Source organism: Macrotis lagotis, chromosome 8, assembly GCF_037893015.1.
Source record: "Macrotis lagotis isolate mMagLag1 chromosome 8, bilby.v1.9.chrom.fasta, whole genome shotgun sequence".
In the NCBI taxonomy this organism is placed as follows: Eukaryota; Metazoa; Chordata; class Mammalia; order Peramelemorphia; family Peramelidae; genus Macrotis; species Macrotis lagotis.
In genome coordinates, this window is record NC_133665.1 from 185,092,166 (window position 1) to 185,116,303 (window position 24,138).

At 38.4% G+C, this 24,138-nt stretch overlaps 1 protein-coding gene across 1 annotated transcript in view; it reads left to right on the forward strand.

Annotated features, from left to right (window-relative positions):
• ERC2 (ELKS/RAB6-interacting/CAST family member 2) overlaps positions 1-24,138 on the forward strand; it is a 1,119,475-nt gene that overhangs the window by 811,743 nt on the left and 283,594 nt on the right. The window contains 1 exon segment of the mRNA XM_074199159.1: positions 19,029-19,176. Within this exon segment, the coding sequence (XP_074055260.1) occupies positions 19,029-19,176 (148 nt within the window).

Here is a 24,138-nt window from a genome sequence, read left to right on the forward strand (position 1 = left end):
CATCCTGTTTTAATCAACATATTGCTGTGGCCTCATCCAAATCTATAAAATGTTGAACAGAAAGGGAATAAAAACATTTTTCTACGGTGCCCTACTAGATTCTTTCAAGAGGGTATTGATCTTTTAATTAGAGGATCAAGTAGATCCTTAGAGGATCAGTTAAAGCTAGAAAATGTCTTCAAATCCATTCAGTCCAACCTGTTCATTTGATGGATATAAACTTTGACAGTTCTTATTTCTGGCCATTTTACCAATTTGGTTGGTATCCCATCATAATTTTGTCCATGCCACATCATTCCATTTTATGCCCAAGAAGAGCATGAGAAAACCTTTGGCATTCTCTTCATCTATCAGTTTAGTTCCCACAACAAAGGGAAAAAAGTTTATTCTAGTGTAAAATCCATATTAGAAAGTAGTGATCATTGCTTCTGTTTTAAAGTATTCACAAACCATTCTTTTTCAATAATGTGGTTTTGGAATTTACTGGGAACAAAAAAGCCATGCTCCCCAGCCTATATTTTGCAGAATTTATCTTCTTTCCTTTTTGAAAAGCAAGCTCTATGGCATTGAATTGTCAATAGTCCCATGACATCTCTGTCTGATTTTGTTCCCACCTACTCACCCATGATCACCGGCAAACATTTACCCATTTCCCATACCCTAGGGTGGCGATGCCCCATAGTTGGTGCATTGAACTTTTAAAGGACAGATTATCAGGCTCTCACTCTTCGCTTGATTTCAGTTTTGATATCCTTTTGACCGTTGTTTATTCTGTACTTCCCAGTACATTTGACTGGAAAGAAGGTGGGCCAGTCCTGTGGAGAAAGGAGAGAATAAACAATGACTTCTTCATGTGGTCTGCTGGTATCTGAGGAATGCCAAGAAATCTAGAAGATTTCTCAGAAACTTTGGGTAATCCCCAGTGGGGGATTTATAGGAAACCAAAGGCAAGAATTGCATAGGACAAGAAAGCATTGATGGGTTGTGGTTGGCACTTTTGAAGGGAGACAACCAGAGACAAATCGTGCTCATCAGAAGATGGAGTGTTGGGTCAAAGGACTAGCAAGTAGACCAATGTTACAGGGTCACCAGGTAGGGGGTAGGGAGCAGAAAGAGGTAAAAAAACTGAAAGGCAGGAGAGAGTCTTTGAGCCACAGAGAATTTTATATTTGATCTTGCAGGTGGTTTGGAGCCACTGTTGCTGATTGAGCAGAGAGAGGACTGTGCTTGACTTGGTTTGACCTGTACTGTAGGAAGATTAATCTGATAGAGATGTAGAAAATAAACTAGACTGGGGAAAGGCTTGAGTTATATTATTGCAATAGTCTGAGCATGAGGGGATGAGGACCTGCACTCAGAGTGATGACAGAAATGATAACACTCACCTCTCGAAAGTTGTTGTGAGGATCAAATGAGATATTTGTTAAAAAAAAAAACTTAGTACAAATGCATAGTAGCACTATATATAAATGTTATTCCCCTCATCCCCCTTGTGAAGGTATAATTGGCAGCACTGACAAGTGGTTGAATATAGAGGGTGACAAGGAGTTGAGTATGACACTGAAGATGTAAGTCTGGATGACTAGGAGATATGGTGGTACATTCACTCAGAAGAAAGAAATTTGAAAGGCAGGAAGTTTTCAATGAAAAGATAATAAGTGGGGGCAGCTAGTGAATAAGGCACTGGTCCTGGAGTCAGGAGTACCTGGGTTCAAATCCAGTCTCAGATACTTAATAATTATCTAGCTGTGTGGCCTTGGGCAAGCCACTTAACCCCGTTTGCCTTGCAAAAACCTAAAAAAAAAGATAATAAGTTCACTTTTGGATAGGTCAAGTGTAAGATGTTTATATAAAATCCAGTTAGATATCTAGATATCTAAGATTAGAAAATTGGAAGTTAAGAGAGAGGTTAGACCTGGATAAGTCTATTTGAGAATAAACATGGAGATAATTTAATCCATGGAATCTGATGAGAACAACAAATACAAAGAGAAGAAGCCATGGGTCTGAGCCCTAAGGAACACTCATCATTAGCAGGAGTAACTTAACTAATAATCCAGCAAAGGAAAGTGAGATGGAATGGTCAAAAAGTAAGAAGTGAACCAAAACCATAGAGAGAAAGGGGTATCAAGGAGAAGAGAATGAGGATTGAAATCCAAAGCTGCAGGGAGATCAAAAAGGATGAGAACTAAGAAAAGACCAATAGATTTGGTGATTAAGAGAGCAATAATTGAAGAAAGTAGTTTCAAAATCACAAACCAGGCTATAGTGAATTGAGGAAGTAGAGGTATCACTTATTGATGACCTTCTCAAGGAGAAAAGCATCTGTTCAGTTGAGTGTTCTCAAGGAATTGAATCCTGTCTCCTCTTTGGTGTCTGTAGTCATCATTCCTTCTCCCCTAAACAGCTGTCCCATATAATGTCTGATCTTCATTTTATCCCAAGTATTTTTTTAGGTTTTTGCAAGGCAAACGGGGTTAAGTGACTTGCCCAAGGCCACACAGCTAGGTAATTATTAAGTGTCTGAGACCGGATTTGAACCCAGGTACTCCTGACTCCAATGCCGGTGCTTATCCACTGCGCCACCTAGCTGCCCCTTATCCCAAGTATTTTTAAAGGTGAAATAAGGCATAAATCTGAGTGTGGGAAGGGAGGAAGAAAAGATGGAAGTTCTAAGTAGTGGGTGATATATCCTGGTGGAGTTAGAAATGGAAATTATGAAGACCCAAGCTCAAATTCCATCTGACACAACCAACTGTGTGACCCTGGGCAAGTCTCCTAATCCCTCATCACCCTAAACAAGTCTCTAAGATTCTCAGTAGAAGGGGGGGGGGGGGTTGGAAGGGAAGAATCAGAATCATTGATACAGCACTGTGTTACTTTCTTTATCAATATAATCTCATTTCATAAGAATACTTGTAGATCTGCTTTACCAGACTAGGCTGTCTTCCCTAGAAGTCCCTATGCCAATGAAGTCACAGACTTGGTTTCACCTCCTTCCCCAAATAAAAAAACAAAAACAAGAGAAAGAACATTAGAATTGGTATGAAAAGACCCAATTTCATTAGATCATTTTAAATTCTATCAGTCTCTGTCTCCTAATCTGTAAAGTAGTGATACTCAATTAACAAATTGATTTATAAAGTTCCAACAGTATTCAGGGACTATAATAAATGGTGAGAGTAGAAATAAACAGAAGAACCAAACCCTGCCTTCAAGGTGCTTACATTCTACAAATTTCACTCCTACTCAGGAACAGGGTTTTATAATTCATCAAGGACTTTAGAAGTGTGAATTTTGGGGGCATAGTGGATAGAGCACTGGCCCTGGAGTCAGGAGTACCTGAGTTCAAATTTGACCTCAGACAATAATTACCTAGCTGTGTGACCTTGGGCAAGTCACTTAACCCCATTGCCTTACCAAAAACAACAATGAATATTTTTGTTTGTGAGTTTTTACTTGCCAATAAAACAACATCTCTAGCAACCTTTCATTGTCAAAATTTAATATTTTTTTTAGCATTGATACCACTAATGATGTGGTTATTGTTGGCCCTTCATTTATGAAGAAGACCATAACAGGCATGTGAATTGGATTTGAGTGGGGGGGTCCTAAGTCACCAGCTTTACTTTCTCCTTGGCATTCATCCGGGTCCAGTGGCCAAGTAAGAAGCAGGAGGACTAGAGATGGCCCTGGATGTGAGGTAGTCAGGGTAAGGTGACTTGCCCAAGGTCACACAATAATTGTCAAATGTCTGAGGCTGGAGTTGAACTCAGGTCCTCTTGATTCCGGGGCTGGTGCCTTATCCACTGTGCCACCTGGCTGCCCCCTCAGTGGTTTCTAGGGATCCAAGGGTCCTTGTCAGCTTACGGCTGATGAATCCTGTATCCAGCAAATAGAAATCTACTGTATTCTTTTCAATGACCGCTAGGTGGCATTACTTCAAGTCCAGATTTCCAGTTGTAGCTACTGTCCTAGGATGGCTCTTTGGTGGTGGAGTGAGAGGAGTCCTGGTGATCCCTGACATCCTCTCTGCTGGGACTAAGTTCCCAGAATCTTGAGGGAATCTCCGAGGTCAAGCTCATTCATCTCTTGCTTAAAACAAAACAAACAAAACAAAAATATTCATCCTTTCCAAATTACTCAATAAATACTCAGCCAGCCTTTGTATGGAGACCTCCACTGAAGGGACCTCACCCCAAGCAAAGCAGCCTCTTTGGGAGGGAAGAAGGCTTTCCTGACATCCGACCAAAAATCACCTCCACAATTCTCCAGTCTCCCCAGGATCTGACTTCTGGGAGCCAAGAGATCAAGACCAGTCTTTCCCAATGGCAGTCTTCAAAGCCTGGAAGATAGTCCACATGCTGCATTTCCTGCCCTCATAAAGCGTACCTTATAAAGGAGGAACTGTTTCAAATGACTTTTTGTATGTTCTATAGCACATCCAGGGCCATCTCCAGGCGTCCAGATTCCTATCAGACCACTGGACCCAGATGCTCCAGAGAAGAAAGTGAGATTAGTGACTTAGCATAGCCCCCCTCACTCAAATCCAGTTTCACAAAAAGTCATGGTATCACCTCCCTGATGTCCTAGTCTTCTTTGATAATGAAGGACAACCATCATTGTCATCATATCAGAACAGATAGTCAACAAACTTAATTTTGTTTCAGCAAACATTTCCACAGTCTCAGTCAAGTGCCTCCTGGTACTTAAGATATTAAACTGGAAAATAATTATTTTAATCATTCATAAGAAGAAAAAAACACCTCCCCCTTAGGTCTCAGCCACAGATAGGGCAGACTTTTTCCCTTCTGCTCTTTTCTAAGCACAAAGTAATGCTGACAGACAAGGGACCTGACAGTGACAGATTGCCCAGGGCCCAGCCTTCCTGTTTAGCTCAGATGGACTTTGTCCATTTCGGGGCCCTGCAGTAATATAAACCCTGGCTACCTTGAGATGTCTTTGGTTTTGACTTCTCAGGCACCACTAATCCTACAGGTTGTCTTATTGTTAAGTACATTCCACAGAAGAGGTATCTTGGCCCACAGCTAAATGGGCAACCAAGGGATTCTCAGTGTGTAACTGGAATCACAAGAATGAAGGATCATCTTCTAGTGTTATGTACTTTGCAATATGGAGTTATGAGTGCAGAGAGCCTGAGTCACTTGGATATCATATATATATTTCTCTCTCCAAATGTATATAGATATATATATATATATATATATTATATATGTATATATGTGTGTGTGTGTGTGTGTGTGTATGTATGTATGTATGTATGTATAAAGAAAGCACACTATTCAACCCGGCTTTCCTTTTGAAGTATGCTTGGCATGGGTTAGGTTGTGTACTTGACCCTGACTTTTAAAAGGTCAACTTTTAAGCTCTCTATCCATTTCTCATATGGCCTGAAATCCTGTCTTGCTCACTCTTGTGTGGCCATTCCTATCAATACAGACCGATTTATCATGAATGGTAATTGACCAAGCCTGGCCTGGAAGCCTGGAAGACTGTCGCTGCCATATTCTTCACTGGCTTCTCCCCTCCCCAATCTCTTTTTTCTTTAGTCCTAAACCAAAGTTTGACTTTTGAAAGTTAAAAGTGCAGTCAAAGCTTGATGCCTTTATTGGGAATGAGATCCATTGTATATGAGATGAGGCTGAAGGAAAGGAAAATAATAGGAGAATCACCAAGGCTCTTAAATTGGATGGTTCCTTTGTGGATTCTCAATCTCTCTCTCTCTCTCTCTCTCTCTCTCTCTCTCTCTCTCCATATATATTTATGTATATATATGTATATATACTTCTCTCTCTCCATATACATATCTGTTTTATATATAGAGATATACATATTTCTCTTTCTCTCCATATATATTTATATGTTATGTATGTAGATTATATATATATCTTTCTCCTCTCTCCTCTCTTTCTCCATATATATATATATATATATATATACATATATACATATATATATAATTATATATAGACATACATTTCTTTCTCTCTCTTCTCTCCATATACATATATATTTATATATATGTTATATATGTAGATAGATAGATAGATATCTGTCTCTGTCTGTGTCTCTTTCTCTCCATATATATTTATTTATATATGTTCTCTTTCTCTCTCTCTCTCTCTCTCTCTCTCTCTCTCTCTCTCTCTCTCTCTCTCTCTCTCTCTCTCTCTCTCTCTCTCTCTCCCTCCCTCCCTCTCCCTCTCCCTCTCCCTCTCCCTCTCCCTCTCCCTCTCCCTCCCTCTCTCTTTTGTCTCTTAGAATCCCTAGACTCCTTCACAGCTCAATTGAACCGGAGCCTCATCTACGAGGTCTCTCCTGGTTATTCCAGTTTTTAGAGCCCTCCTCTAAAATGACTGTATTTTCAACATATTGGGTTTTCTCATTCTTTGTATGGATGCAATCTGTTTCTCTGGGAAGCTCCTTGAAGGCAAGAACTATTTCATTTATGTCCTTTATATCCCTAGCTCCTGGCACAGTGCCTAGACCATTTTTGTTGTTGCTGTTCAATCATTTCAGTTATGCCCAACTCATCAAAGTCCATTTGGGCACTTCTTGGCAAAAAATACTGGAGTGTTTTACCATTTTATTACTAATAGAATATGTTTATTGAAAAATTCAAAGATTTCATAAAATTTACCTATTCATAAATTTTTCTTTTCATAAAATTTCCAGAATACTGAGTCACAGAAATGGGACATATCTTGACAAACATTTAGTTTCTGAGACTCCACAGATCCCAAGCTGGAAAAGAATTGAGTGAAAATCCTCTAGTCTTATCTTCTCATTTTAAAGATGTGGAAATTTTATCACAGAAGTAAAATGGTGGTGATAATAATAGCACTTAGTTCATAGAGTTGCCAAGATCAACCAAGATAATCAATAAATTCGTCCATGGACATTTTAAAAGCATTTTCTAGGTGCCAGACCTCATGAAAATGACTATGGATATAAAGAAAGGCAAAAACTTGGATTCTGCCTTCAAGGAACTTACATTCTAATGACAACATATTTAAGATCATAAGAAAATATTAAAGCAGTATGGAAATGGAGACATTATAAGAATTAATTACACAAAGTCATATCCAAAGTATGACATAAGTTGTATACCACAGAAGGTGGATTCGAACTAGGTCCTTGTATTTCAGATCTAAAACTCTTTCCCCACTGTGGTATTACCACAGTGCTTTTCTAAGACTCAAAGAAACTCCTTGTTCATTCTTTTTTTATTTTTTGTTTCTCTGTCTAGAAGTCATTTAAATAATTTTTGTAATACTAGGTTAGCAGGGGATATATCAACGAATGAATCATCACTGAAATTTTTAAAAAGATCTTGGATCTTGTTGGAAGGATGGATCAAATATACAAATACTTATTTCTGAAACCAAAATCCATGTCACAATGGCATGACAAGATGAGAAGACCTTGCTCCATTCTTCATATGGAGGAAACTGTGTAAAGATATGGGGCCTCTTTAAGATCAACAATCCCTGAGAAGAGGTGAGCAGAGGCTGACCATTTGACATTTTTGTTTTTGTGTCAGAAATTCCAGTCGTGTGTTATTAGGTTTCAAAGACAAAAATTGGTATAATTGGTGTAAATGAGTTTTTAAGTCAGTCCTAGGTAGGTCATTGACTGCAAAGTGCACAAAAACATGGGCCACCAAAAAGTAGGGTACAGATCTGTTCTTTGTCTTTCCTCATCAATATCATCAGGTTCCTCTGTCTTTCCCTCAGTTCCCCGTTGGTTAGGATGCCTCCATTCTCAATACAGGCCTACTACAAACAATAGACATCCTTTATTGACACATGCCTCTTATTGATCCATTTGACCGCCCTTCGCATACACATACATTCATGTTTAGAAATTTTATTTGGGAAAAAATATTATTTTTATGGTTTGAGCACAAGAGCAATTCCAGTGGGTGAAGAATGGGTCATTCTCTCCCCCCCCCCCCTTCCTTGAGGGATGACAGCTAGGCTGTTTTTAACAGGATCTTTCATCACCATTTATCTCAAGTCACCTCCTACTGAACTTAAAGTTGAAGACTTGGGGTCGGAAGGGAAAGAAAACAGTAATTAAATGGGAAAAGTTGATTGAGCTAGTTTCCCTACCCCTCACCCCCTGCACAGTCTGATTAGAACATGGTAGTAGCCCATGACATAATGTATCACCTCCACTATAAGTCATTACTCCAATCATTTCTTAATGGATTTTGTTTTTCATCAGGTAGAACCCTCTAGAACTGACTAAAACAGCCATTCCTCCCTAACTAAGCATCTGATTAAATGGATTTGAAATGAAGATTACAGGGCCCTTGATGGAAACTCCAATGGGCTTAATGGACAAACAGAGTTGGAGAGTGACCCAGAAATGTTTAGGCAGTTTCCTTTTACTGCAATTCTGATAAGTAATGAAGTAGCAAATGATAGTGGGAGAACTTTCAGCAATCTTGGGTTCCATTCAATGTAAAGCAATTCTGAAAAGACAGCATTTATCTCTTTAGTCTTTCCACTTCATTTCCCTCAATCCCGCCCCCAGCCTTTTGAAAATTCCATTTTTTTGTGTTTTATTAGCTGTATCTTGAATACCTCCTACAAACTGAATGACAGTTCAGGGCTATTAAATCTGTTCTTAGTACATATTTTTATCCATTGTTAACCTTGCCTAAATGTATGTGAACAAATGGCCCTTTCTCCCCCCATTGTTGCCTGTATTTGTTACAGCAGTGATTCCCTTTGACGTTTGTTTAGGCTGCGGCCTTGATAAAATGCTGGTCATGGTAGACTCTTCCCCCATTGGCATTCTGCAGGCCCTGAGAGCCTTATTTCTCTTTGCATTATCTTATCTTCTTTGCTAGCACACTTGAGGCTTCCTTTTCATATTTTATTTTTTAGTTTCAGTCCCAGTTCTTAGTCTCTGCAGATGGTAGTCTTCCAGTGTTTGAAAGACAATCTTAATATTGTACATTTTCAACTTCCATTTGCTCTCAGTTCAATATTTTGAACAATCTTATTTTTTTCTGAATAAAAAATGTAGAAAAATGAAGATAGTCGAGCTGTAAAGAGATTGCTTTGGGTTGATTCTGCAGCAATTCAACATGACTTTGTTGAATTGATTCATGTGAGGTCCTGAAGATAAGAAGACAGAATAACATAGTTCCTGCTCTCTAGAAGCTTACATTCTAATAGGGAAATCATGGGATCATGGATTCCATGCTATATAGGATCCTCAGCTTCCCTAGACCTGTATTTGCATATTTATACCATTTGATATCATTCATTCTTTTTTTGGGGGGGGGGCAAGACAATATGGTTAAGTGACTTGCCCAAGGTCACACAGCTAGATAGTTATTAAGAGTCTGAGTTCACATTTGAACTCAGGTCCTCCTTACTCCAGGGCTGGTGCTCTATCCACTGTGCCACCTAGCTGCTTCTATATCATTCATTCTTACAGGCTAATAGTCATTGAAATTGCAAGGAAGAGGAGGAGGCGGCATGATATATTTAAAATTAGGAGACTGATTCTTATGCATAATTTAATTCAGCAAGCATTTATTGTGTTGGGGGTACAAGGGATAGAAAGGTCAGAATGAAATATTTCCTACCCTCAAGGGGCTTATATGGGTATGGGAGTGGGGAGAAAATATGTTCACAAATAAGAAAACACAAAATTAAGTATAAAGTATTCTGGAGAAAAATCATTAATCATTACCCCATTTAATATTCAGAACAACCATAAAAGCTATTATTATTCCCATTTTGCAGGTGAGGGATCTGAGGCTTAGAGGGTAGGATGGGCTTGCCCATGGTCCTGGAGCACTTAGTAAGCACCAAGACTGACATTCAGGATCCAGTACTAAAGTCTGTTTATGCCCATCATGTTCCTTTCCTTTGTCCTTTAGATTCTCTTCTCTTTTATCTTCTGAAACTTCTATACTCTTTCACCATTTGGGGAAGAATACTGATCTTAAAAAGAGAATTTTTTTAATATGACAAGTTGCTTTATCAGAAAGTTGAAATTGATAATTTCCCAAATGCAACTGAGTCCAAGTCTTCTGTTATCTCCATCTCCATCTTCATCCTGGCTGCTGATAATTCTCATGCTAGGTAATGGTTTATTTGTAATGCTCATCTAAGATCTCCAGTTCAGCAGACCTTGTAGGTTCCCATCTCCTTTGCACTCATGGGGCTTCCTACCTTGATACTTTTCCTTCCCCAAATATAGCTCTTAGTCACCTGATTAGAATAATATTCTGTTGGAGACCACGTTTACATGAAGACTTTATTGATTCCCTTTCCCAACTTCTGAAGTCTCCTCCTCCAACAGGTTTCCTTGTCTATATGTTCTACATACCAACATGACTTGTTTTTACTTACAATAGAATGAAATTTGTCTAGGACAAAGATTAGTTGATTTTTGTCTACCTATTTAGTGTCTAGGTGCAATTTGGCACCTAGTTGGTGATAAATCAATGCTTGTTGGGCGGAATGAGGGATAGCCATATAACAATTTGTCATGCTTTATAGCAGAAACAAAAACAAGTGGGAAACTTGATGGGAAAGTGGGAAAAACTGGCCTTGGAGTCAGATCAAGTTCAAACCCTGCCTCTGAAACATTTTTGTCCACATAACCCTGGGCAAGTCTCTATCTCTTGGTGCTCTAGGCAATGTCCAAGACTGTAAGTTACATTGGTAGAAGGGGTTTCCTCATTCAGAAGTTCATATATTATCCCCAGAAGATTTTTAGCTTATTGTTTTTTTTAAAAAAAAATGAATGATTTTGAATAATTAAAAACAAATGATTAATAATTTTGAATTATTCAAAACAATTTGAACAATTGATTTTTCTTTAAGTCAAGCACCGAGAGAGTTTCTATACTTGGATAGGTCCTTTATGCTGGTTTCTAGATGGGCCAACTTCTTTGAAAATGGGGCAGTTTGGGCTTATAAATTATGACATAGAGTCAGCATTCAAAATTCTCTTGGGGCAATGTGAGGCTTCCTTGATGAGTAATAAAACACTGTATAAGCATAAGATGATGATTATTACTCTTCTTAGGTTCAAATGTACATCTATTGACTTCAGAGTATGTTGACTTAATATTTTCTTGGCTTATCACAAGTCCTAGAGGTAGTATAGGAAAGTAAAGAGGGAGAAGAGATCAGGACTTGGAGTCAGGATTTCAAAACTGGTTTCTGATACCTATTACCAGTATGACCCTGGATAAGTGCCATCAATTAGATTTCCCCCATGCCTTAACACTAAGTATTAGAAAGGTTTGGCTATGCATATGGCCCAAGGAATCCCTACACTGCAAACTCTACTATACTAATCTATTTCATAGATTCTGTCTTTATATAATTTTTGCAATTTATTTTTATTAGATTTACAAATGGTGTAAAAAGTGGTGGTGGCATTGTGAAGGAAAACAGTGATGAAAGCAAAGACAATATTTTTAATTAGAGGTGTTTTTTAAAATAGCTGGGTAAATTGACGTTTCTGGGAGTTCAATGGAAATATTACACCAATGTTTACATAACAGATTCGTTGGCCAAAAAAAGAAAAAGCTACTAAGATCCAAAAGGATTCTTTCTATGAATATTAATGCCAGAGACTGACTTAAAAAAACACTTCTAAAATGAATGATTTTTTAAATGTATTTTTATTAGCTCATTTATTAAACAACAATAAGACATTGAGGCTGAAATCAATGTTAACATCTACATGGAATTTTCCTTTTTAATGCATTTTTCCTGTAGTAGACAGAAAAGCTAATTAAGAATTATAAATTATCCCAGACCTCTTTTGTGATGTTCTTGTAAAAGAAAAAAAAAAGAGGAAAAGCTTGTGAAATTGAACAGAGCCTTCGGTTTGGCATTTCAGGTGGACGGTTTCAGGACAATCCAGGGCTAAGATGGCGTTGGAAGATGTTGTGAGTGGGATCTGCTCATAGGACCCAAATGAAGAATGTAAAAAAAGAATTATGACCCCAAGAAAAGGAAACAAACATTAGGTAGAAATGAGCCCCAGGAGACAATCCCAGGCTCACGCTATTAGGATCTCTTTTGCTGGTGACAATAAAAATCACACCATTCAATTCAATTAAATATGAATTAACTAAACACCTATAATGTACAAAGAACCGAGTCATTTGATGACAAAACAAGGATACATTCACAGATAAGGCGTTTACTTATGGAGTGAGAAGTAAAAGGGGAGAAATCGATCCATTACAAAGCATTGCTAATGTGCCTACTATTTACAGGCATATACTGTACTGGGTGAATCAGTGGATGGAGCACTGGAATCAGGAAGACCCGAGTTCAAATTTGACCTCAGATATGTAGTAGATATGATCTTGGGCAAGTCATTTAACTTCTGCTTGCCTTAATCCCCTGGGGAGGGAAATGGCAAATCACTCCAGTATCTTTGACAAGAAACCCCCATGGAGAGTTATTGGCATGCTATCCTCTACGCAGTCATGAAGAGTTGGACATAACTGAATGATTGAACAACAATATGCCACATATTCAAAGACAAAGATAAAGCTTCTCCCTCAAAAGGTGTATTTTCTGTCATAGGAAATAAATGTGCAGATGGGAGTATAGGAAATAAATTCAAAGTAAAATGGTAATTCAGTGGATAGGCTTCAGCAACTGGGAATTAGGTCAGGCCTCAAGTGGAAGACTGGGTTAGAGTTGACTTCATTTGGAGTTACATTTGAGTTCTGAAGGAAAATAGATTAGTATATGCAAAACATGGTATGCCACACTGACTTTGGGAAATCTCTGAATATGTCTCCTATATAGCCCAGGTTCAAGTTTCCATAAACAGGTAACAAAATCCCCAGCTTCAAGTTCTCCGATGAGATGCATGTGGGCCTACAAACTGACCTGCTTACTTATGATCCCTTTGAGGGAAGTGACTGGTTCATTGTTCCTCTACTCCATAATGGACAGTCTAGCATTTTGCTAAGAATAGATGCTTAATCAATTTTTGTTAAATTGAATTAAATCAAAGGCAATGGAGTGTCCACTGCATTCGTGCCATTTTGGAATAGAAACATTCATTCCATGCTCTCAGTGAATGTGTGTATTATCACCCACTATATGACAGAATGTGACTGAGAGAAGAATGGAATGGCAAAAAATGACAGAAGCATCTAACAGTGATATATTATTTCTAGATCCCTCAACATCGTTGAATGGACCAAGTGTTCCATTTTAGAAAGAACTGCCCTGACTCTGGGCTACTTTGCCTAGATATGTATCATACAATAATAGAGGAGCAGTATGACCTAGGTGTTTGAGGCTTGGACTTGCAATCAAGAACTGTGGTCAAATGCTATCTTTAAGACCTTCTAACAACATGAGTACATCATTTAACATTTCTAACCTTAGTTTCTTTATTTGCACAGCAAAAAATATTAAGACTCTAAGTATTTACAGCAGAGATTTTAGGAGAAATCAAATGAGATATAGGAAAAGTGCTTTTTGAACTTTGAGACATTATTGTAAGGGCAATTATTATTGTGGTGGTGGTGATTTCATTTTTTTTTTAGGTTTTTGCAAGGCAAATGGGGTTAAGTGGCTTGCCCAAGGCCACACAGCTAGGTAATTATTAAGTCTCTAAGACCGGATTTGAACCCAGGTACTCCTGACTCCAGGGCTGGTGCTTTATCCATTACGCCACCCAGCCGCTCCTGGTGATTTCATTTTTGATAGAGTTTAAATAGCAATGATTCTGGGACTAGTTGTGTTCCCAATATTCTTCTCTTACGGTCAAGTCTAAGCAGACTATTGTAAAGATTGATAAATGGTGATTTTCTGTAATTGAATGAGTTTTGGAATCCAGGCTCATTTTCACTAGGATCTTTGGAAATAACTTCAGAATAATTTCAGTAGCAAATAGGAAAATGAGCATAATTAGTCCTCTAATTTTTTTTATCCAAAGTTTTGATTTCTTTTGCTATGACTATATTTTGAAAGCTTTTACTTCTGAATAGCATGGAGCTTATTGTTCATTCATTCTTCATTTTCAAAGAGGACCATTAACATCACCCAGTGGTGTCTTGGCTTGTGTGTGAATTGGCTTTAAGGGAGGCAGAGTTATTAGCATTTGTTCCATTGTATTACTCTCTTGGATCTAAGCCATTCCAGAAGCCCCATTCAGGGGTAAGCCATTTTGCTTCATTCTTCAAATCAGATACCCTGGTCCTGCTGCCAGACTTTACCATTGTTCAACGAGATGATTTCTACTTGTTCTAAAAGCATTTCTGCAAAGTTAACCTGTTAATCATGCATTTTGAGAAGGTCTATCAATGTGGTTCCTCCTTTCAGGAAAGGAAGTTATTAATCTTTCTATTTCTGCCGTAAGCTAATGGTCCATGTATTTATTTCCCTTATATTAAGCAGTTTTTTTAGGATGCTTTCCAAATCTTATATGGTCCATTTTATAGTTTTGAAAATGTTTATTAAATTATTATTGTTAGCACTCTCATTATACTTGGTCCAGGAAGTCACAAATTAGCCATTACCTTAGGTGTGCTCTGTCTCTCGTTTAGATATATTCTAGCAGGTAAATGAAGGAGGCCAGTTACAGAGTCAAGCCAAGTCAAGTCAGGAAGCATTTATGAAACATCTACCATCTACTAAACACTGGGGTTTCAAAGAAAGGCAAAACCTGTCCCTGCTTTTAAGGAGCTCCCAGTCTGATGGGGATAGTATGTAAACAACTGTGAATGAGCAAGATATAGGGAGGATAAATTAGAAATAATCAAGAACTGAATGGATGACACATTCCTCACCTTGCCAGGACCCTTTGTCATCATTCATAGTGTCATGGAAAAAATGGTTGACTCAGAGTCCAAGGACTAGAGTTTAAATCTGTGCTCTCCCCCTTGTTATAAGTGTGATTTTGAGGAAATCATTTCCTTTCTTAAGCTCTTGGTTCCTTCATCTATAATTTGGACCTTGACAACCTCCAAAGTCTCCCCACCTCTAAAAATACAATCCTATGATTTTGTGGTGGCCACAGAATGGGCAAATCAAATGGGACAGCTTGCCCAAATTTCATACCTAGTAATGGGTTTGGCACAGATGATGTCTTAATGTGGAATTTATGGTCATATAGAAATGAAAGAAGACAGAGAATGCAGTGATAAGACTATTGGCATTAGTATGGAGTCTACTTAATATGTTTTTTCTTTATTTCATGAGATGAGAGTTGCAAGAGAAGGAGAACTGGTTGGGTTGTGGAAGGGGAATACTGATCTCAAAAAGAATAGAGATTCATGGGAGGTGAGGAGGATGCTATTGAGTAATAGAATGTTGTCATCTTTACTAAACACATTTTGTACTCAGAAATTAGACCCTTATTAATGAAAAGCCTTTCTTTTATCTTTTTCATTCCTACAAGTATTTTCAAACTAATTTATCCTGTTCCTATCCCAATTCCAGAAAGGGGGAGTTTTTGCTTTACTAAAGATGATTGGAATGATATGGCAATATTTTTTCCCCATCACCTTTTCAAATACATAATGTCAGATGAATACAAGAAACTGGTTATAATATAAACAGGAAATGATAAAAAATGAGAACATCTAAGTGCCTGAAAAATGGTGAGTGTTTATCTAAAATTAATCCACAGTCTCATAACTTTGAAAGCAGAATAAATAGGTTGTATTTCCTTGACTCTCTTGGAACCATTGCCCCCAAATATTTACATTTTTCCTGTGCTGATGCCAGGACCCTTGGACAATTTTTTAAAAATTCAGTGATTTCTTGAATATGGAATGGACCTCTTTGGTGCCTAGTGGTTTCCTCATTCCTGGAGGTCTCCAAGCACAGGCTGGGCAACAACACTGGGAATCTTAGAGATGGGATTCTGATTCAGGCTTGGACTTGGGTTACTTGAAACAGATGAGACTAAAACTAGGCTTTTGATCTTGATTTCAAAATTCTTTTTTCCTTACCATAGTCCTCCAAAATCAAAAAGATAGAATCATAAAATTTCAAAGGTCAGTAAGCAAGAGGTGTGCACTTATAGACAGTGGAAATTTCTTCTCTAATATTCCAACAAAATGTACATTTTCTGAGGGCAAACATAGTCTGTACATCTAAGAGGAAAAATGATGACTAGATGAGGAAATATTCATAAAGCACTTAGCACAATGCTTTTAGTGTAGGAGATTCTTAATATGGGGTCTTTTTTCCTTCCATCCCTCTTCCCTTTCTTCCCTCCTTTTTTTTCTTTCTTTTCCTTCTTTCCCTTGCACTCAGCACAGAACCTCACAGTATTGAGAATTTAATAAATTTGTGTTGAATACCTGAATTAAATAGTTATCTGCCAAGAATCTGAAGACATGGCTACCTCCTGAGACAGCCTGTTCCCTTTGGGGATAGAAATACTGATTAAAAACATGACAAATAGTTAGAATATATGTTATATATAATGTGCATACACATTATACATAGCACAGTCACATTTATATGTAAAACACTTTAAGCATTACAAATTGTTGGTGTTTTATATAATATCTCTTTTGACATTCACAACCGCTCTGTGAGATAGGTAATATTTTATCCCCATTTTACAACTAAGGAAAATGAGACTGAGGAAACCAAAGTAAATAAAGCTAGCAAATATTTGAGGGAGAATTTGAACTCAAGCTTTTGGACTCCTAGTGTAGCACCTATTCACTATAACCAGTTGGAGTTTGTTTTTTGTTTTTTCCTTGAAACTGAGTCAAAATAAATATAATCTATCTCTTTGGATCCATTCAAAAGAGTAAGCTTCTTTCAAATGATAAACTTCCTTACTCTGTTCACTCTCTGTCCCTAATTCTTTATACATGGCTTCCTGTCACTTCACCATCTTGGTGTTCCTTCTCTAGGAATGCTTCAGGATGTCCATGTCCAATGTGACACCTAAACTAGACTCAGTACCCTGAACAGGGTTTAACCTATCAACAGAAATTTGTCATTTCCTTTTTTCTAGAAATGACTCTAAAATGGACGCCATGACTCTTTAGCTTTAGGGTTTTCCTCTGTCTTGTATTGAGATTAATGTCTATGAAAACCTTTAAATATTTTCCCTTTTAAACTCCTTTATAGATACCTACTCCCCCCATTCTATCCTTATGCCATAGATTTTTTTTGAACTCGTGTAGAATTTCATTTCATAAAATAGCCAAATATAATTTTAAAAAATCAATAAAGATAATTATATAAAATCCATTATAGTTTCAATCTCTTATAAGAGATGGTACTGGAGAGTTAATCCTTGGAGATAAGGCAAGTTCCATGAAAGAGAGGGGTGAACTTTCTGGAGAAACTTCTGAGAAACAATCTCTAAAGACACAACATAGAGATAGAATGGCATATGTGTGAAGTAGAAAATAAGTTAGTCTGGCTGGAGTCACCCTAAAGAAAGGATATCAAAGCCACATTTAAAAGATCTTTGAATGGCAATGTGTTTCATCCTAAAGGCAATTGGAAACCAGAGAAGCTTCTTGAGAGGAGGAAAGACTGTCAGACATGCTTTGGTCTTTGTGTAGAATGAATTGGGGAAAGGAGAGTTTGAATACAGTGAGACAAAATGAATAACTATTGTGATAATCTAAACAAGAGATGATGGGGGCGGTGCTGAACTCCTTTGGCTCCAAGAAATGAATTATGTAGACAATATCATTAGGAGTCTTAAAAGAAAAAAAAAACAAAGATGGTACTCTTTCCAAAGGAAATGTAGAATGTTAATACATCAGTGATCTGTTGAAGAGAAGGCATATGCTTAGGGGGATGTGGGCAACAACCTTCATCAGCAAAAAAGAAGGAATTCATTAATCCATGGAGGAGAACCATTTCTTTGCTAGGACCAGAGCAAATTCCATATTAAAACTAGTTATGGGTATTACTATAATATTTGTCCTTCATTTTTGAAGAAGACCATGACATTAGGGAGGTTATGCCATGACAAGCACATGAATTGGATTTAAGTGGGGGGGCTATTCTAAGTCTTACTTTCTCCTCTGGAACCATCTGGGTTCAGTGGCCAAATATGTATTGGGATGGCTGGAGATGGTCCTATAGAAGTGTTTGGAATGAGGAGAAGAAACAACTTCCATTCCTTTTTGAGAAAGCAATGAATTGGTTTGACAGGAGGAGTTAGAGGGGCAAGATTTTTTTCATCTTAAAAGGTTTAAAGAAAGAAGTAGTAGGAGGCAGGTTGAAGGTCTGAGTCAAAGGAAACAGGGAATGATGGACAAATATGACAGAAGCTTTCTTGACAGAGGAAAGATCATCTCTGAGCATGTTCCCAAGTACTTGAAATATTAATTGCTCCTCAGTCATGAAGAATGCCCTGTATTAATTAGATTTATTCTGTTAGCTAGTGCTAATTAGATTCCCACATGGGCACATCTAGGTGATGCAGTGGATAGAACACTGGACTGAAGGCAAGAAGATCTAAATTCAAATCTGTCTTCAGATACTTACAAACTGTGAGGCCCTGGACAAGTCACTTAAGCCTGTTTGCCTCAGTTTCCTCATCTGTAAAATAAGCTGAAGAAGGAATTGGGAAACTACTCTAGTGTCTTTGCCAAGAAAATTCCACATGCAGCCATGAAAAACCAGAAATGACTGAAATGATTGAGCAACAAATATTTCAATAAAATTTATTTCTTCTGTAATACTATCTTTTTTATGCATTTTTCACTTCATTTTGAATAGAGTTTCTTAGGTATAACCACACTGCTAAAGAACCCCATTACACAAAAAAGATAAGACCCCTCTGGGTTAGACTAATGGGGAAACTCAATCTGTTCTTTCTCTATATATTTGGTATTTCAAAAATTAAAGAGATATTTTGTCTCAAGAATCCTTTGATCATATCATCCCACCAAACTTTTTGTCACATGGCCTAGATGTCAACTGGAGAATCTCCATATATTTCTGGCATCCTCTACCTTTGAGCCTGAAACAATAACCAGCTTCCTTCTTTTTCAGACAGGAGGCCCTGCTAGCTGCCATCAGTGAAAAGGATGCCAATATAGCCTTGCTTGAACTGTCTGCTTCCAAGAAGAAGAAGACACAAGAGGAAGTCATGACCCTAAAACGGGAAAAAGATAGATTGGTGCATCAGTTGAAGCAGCAGGTGGGCTCATATGCATGTACACATTCTCTTTCTTTGCCAAAGTCTGGGCCCTCATTTGAGGCTTCAGGTCTTAGCTGTTTGCCCTGGCTCAGTCTTCATCACAAAGATATCAGCAGCTAAGACAAGGTAGGCTGACAGTGACAACCCACTCTCACAGCATCTTGTGGCTTTTTCATACATCTGTCCATGCATGCCAGCTTGTGTGTGGCCCATGCTCTGGATTTCCATCCTTTCATTATTGCATCCTTTTCTCACTAAATCCTTTTCAACTTTTTCCCTCCCATTGGACCTACTCTAATTTTTGACTAAACCCTAGTGACTAATTATGTTTTATGAATCCATGGATACCTGCTATCTATGTGACCTTGGGCAAATGACTTCACCCCTCTGGGTTTCATGTTCTTTATCTGTGAAATGACTGGGGTTGACTAGAAGGTCTTTAAGATCCTTTTCAGCTGAGAATTATTGATCACCTTCTCCACCCATAGAAACAGCCAGTGTCCACCATTGCTACCCTCAAATTCCCTTGTTTGCTTTTCCTCCTTTCAAATTCTATTCTTTAACTTTCCTCCTTTCCCCAAACACCTGATCTCTTTATTCTCTGAACTCTTTCTACCCATCATTTCTCACCTTGGTGAGGCTTGAGCCCCATTAGAAACTTCAGCACCATGGAGAGCACCTCGATATTCCTGCCCCCCCCAACCATGAACTTTGAGAACCTCCCTTGTTGTCCAGAGCCTAGATGATCAGTGTCTTTTGTTAATACCTTTGGGTCTTATTGCTCTCTATTTCCAATTTCTCCTGGATGTCTGTTCCTGTGTGTGAAGATAGACCACACCTCTAGTTCACAAAGTCCTTTGCTTTCTGCCAGATGCTTTGCAATGGGTTTACCTAGCTATTAGAAACCAAGGTGTCCCAAAAGTAATCCCTGTAATATTCTGAAGTTATTTATCCTTCATAAATAACTTGAGTCCTTTTGCATGCAATGGTTCTTGAGCCCCTCCCCACCCCCACCCTCCCAGGCTTTTCTCTTTATTCTAATATCTAACTTTGGAAGTTCCCTATCTACCAGGTGGCCTTGACTTCAATGAAAGGCTTACCACTTGTGAAGGTTGAAATTTTGAAATGACCCATAGATGCTTTAACTCTCTGTTGCCACAAAGACTGTGTCTGTGTTGAGGTGAGTGCTGGGGATGGCTCTCTGATCCCAACCAGGGTGACTTTAGTCAAGAAAAGCATGGCCATGATGGGTGGCAGGGAGGCTAGAGATCAAAGATCCTCCAAGAGTGCTCCATTTTTTCCCCTTTTCAAGGAATCTTTAGACCCTGAATCTGAGTATCCTTTTTTGCCTGGCTGAGCATCCTCCTACCAAGCCTTGGCCTTCTAGCCCTTCAGAGAAATCCATTTGCTATCCAACATTGGGGATCATTTTGCAGACTGGCATGGGGGTAGGGTGGGGGTTTCATACATTATAATTCTTTATTTGGAGCTGTGCATCCCGGACTTGAGATCTGCAATCACTCAGCAACAGAAAGTTAAGAAAAAGTCTTTCTTTCCCACTTTTCTCCCAGGTCTTCCCCCATGCCCTCTTCCATCTCACCTCCTGCACTTAACCATTGTAGCTTTCTCCTACAGGTTTATAGATATAAGAAACATCCCCAGAGCATGAACATACCATCCACCTGTGATGTTGGCTTCATCACAGATCTTGCTGCCACCTACCTCGGCTCCAGCCATGATGCACACATGATCCCAAAGTCTCAGGTCAGTCAGTTGTTTAGGAAGCCTTTCCTGTCCCCCCAGCCATGGTATACAACAATGCCAAGACCATGCATTGACCCCCTTCCTGTAGGCATGTCTTGGCTGAAATTGTACAGCTGAGCAGCAAAACATTGTGGGTAGTGGATGACCAGGCAAGAGTACTTTTTTTCTTTCAAGGTTCTTAAATAACCCTCTCATTTCCCATCTTTATCTCTCTTAGTCTTGGAGTCATAAAATGATTAAAAAAGAAAAATAAAAGAAAACAGAGAAAAACAGGCACAAACAATAGAAGAGCAAAAGAGTATATTTTTCAAATCTTTTTTTTAATCATGGAAATGTGTTCCGGATTCCTGGAATGATTGAACAGAGCCCTTCAACTTGCTCCTAGGGGAATGTACAAAGTGTTCCTTATTTGCAACAGGCTTGATTTTATGGAACATGGAATGTGTTTGAAAAATGGTCAGTCTGGGTAGAGAAACGCCACGTGTGAGCAGATTGTGGGAGTTAGAGCAACAGGAGAAGGAGCAGAGCCAGGCTGCCTCAAGGAACCCTTAGTCTTTAGATTGGGGTGGAAGGAAAGCATTAGCCTCAGGAAGATCATCCCAGCGGGGGCAGCGGGGCATGCTTGATAGAAGGGCCCCCTGTCTTTGATCAACTTCTTGAATCAGAAATAAGCCATGTATGATAGTCTTGCCCAGATAAATTAACATGGGGACACCATGAGAGGAACTGAGGGCTGCACATTGAACACAGAATCACCAAGCATTTATTAGTATTAAAGATAATGATAACAGCTGGTATTGGTATGATGCTTGAAGCTCTACCAAACACTTTACATGTGTCAGCAATGTATCTGTTAGCAATGTACACAGGAAGACGTGAGTTTGAATCCTGCCTTATATTCTTATTAGCTTTGCGACCCTGCAGAAGTCACTTCAACTCTTGTCTTCCTCAGTTTCCTCATCTGTAACATAGTAGAGTAATAGCATCTACCTTTCATAATTACTGTGATAATAAAATGAGGCAAGATTTGTAGATCAGTTTATAAGCTTCAAAATTTTAAAGTACCATATAAATGCTAATTATTATTAGTTATAATCTTTATTATTATTTCTGTTATCACTCATGATTTGATCCTAATGTGCGCTAGGCATTGTCCATATGACAACAAAGAATAAATAGCCCCCACTCATATTGTGATGGAAATGAGTCCATACACGCACACACACACACGCCTATATATATACATATACATATATATATATATATATATATATATGTATATATGGAAAGGAGACTAGCTATTGGGTTAATTAGAAGCTTGATGTCCAAGATTGTTGTCTCTGTTTTGAAGGAGTGTGTAATGAAGAGATGACAGTGCAAATATGGAGAGGGGAGCTACAGATTTCATGTGAGGGTCAGAAAGAAGTCCAGTTTAACCTGGTGATAGACTATGGGAAGAGAAGGAACGTATGTTAGAAATGGAAAGATAAATTTGGGAAGAGGGTGGATAGGAAATTAAAAACCTAAACCAAGAAGTTTAAATTTCATTTTCTGCCAAGACATTCTAGGTATGTTTGGATTTTTTTTGGAAGGGTGACAAAAGAGTTTTTGTCTGTGGATCAATTAGATCTGGATTAAACTCCTGCCTTAGACATTTTATAACTGTGTGACCCTGAACAAGTTACATAACCATTGTCTTCCTCTGTTTCCTCACCTGTTAAATGGGAATCATAATCATTTCTAATTCAAACAATTATCATGCAAATGAAATGAGATTTTATTCATAAAGGTGACTTTTACATTATCTGGCACATAACAAACATTTAATAAGTTCTTGCCCACTCCCCCACTCCCTTCCCCTGCCTCAGTTCCCTCATTTAGAAAATAGTGATAATAATAGAACTTCCCTCTCAGAGTTGTGGTGAGGGTCTAGTGATGTAATGCATTAAAACCACTTTCAAATCATGAAAATGCCAGAGAAATGCCAGCAATCACCATTCTCCTCATCTGTTCCAGCAAAAAAAAAAATCTTCATGTGAATTTTTACCTTGAATCCCTCATAACAGTCTTCCTTGCCTCAGGTACTATAAGACCAATCATAGAGTCCTGTTTTCCCTGTGCTCTTATCCAATGATCTACTCAACAAACCTCTTGGCTTCTGTGAAAACAGGAGAGTGGCTGCCATCTTCCATGTGCCAGTTTCTAGATCCCATGACTAATATTCAAATCATCAGAAGACTTGGAGGCTTTTTTTTTTTGAAGTCACTGGATGACTGAAGGTCCTTAGTTCAACTATGGCCTAAAATAGGGTTTCACCCTATACTAATGCAAATAAGTTTTATCCAATCTTCTTTTAAAGACCACTAGCAATTTCTTCCTTATTTTCCCTTTAAAATAGTTTCAATTGCAATGAGTATTTTTCTTTATTTACCTTCGACATCCTCATTTCCTAACACACACACACACACACACACACACACACACACACACACACACACACCCTGAGTCTCTCACTCTTGATTAGGAGATGAGGAATAGGCTTCATCATCAGTCCTTTGGAATCATAGATGGTAAATACATTGAACAAAATTCTTAAGTCTTTTAAAATTGTTCATTCTTACAATGTTGTGATAAGTTGTTCTGATTCTGTTTACTTCTCCCTGCATCAGTTCATATAGGTCTTCCTAGGTTTCTCTAATACTATCCCTTTCATTCGAAATCTTCTCTGTAATAGTTACTCATTGCTTCAGGTTATATCCTTTGGGGACAAACACAATAAATCCCCTCCTTCTTTTATATATTGACCCCTCAGGTAGTCTATTCACCTTGCCAAAGATCTTCCCTAACTCCTGAGGGTGCCAATGAAGAACATGGGCTGTCCACTAGTTATGCCTTGCTTTTGGAACATGATTGACCCAGCATCTTTTTCAGTTCTTCAAGATATCTCTGATGACATCCTTTACCCAACCTGGACATTTCCTCATTTGTCCTACACTGTAACCTCCTTGTATCTGCCATACATCTCTCCACTGCCCTTTGGTTGATTTTCATGGACTATCAACATTCCATGGCTTATGGCCATGTAGCAGCAGCACAAGACTGGAGGTGTGAAAAACGATGGGCATTTGCTTCCTGGAGACACTTGGCATCAGTAAGAGAACTTTGCAGTTTCCCAGATTCTTATGTCTGCCCTTTTTT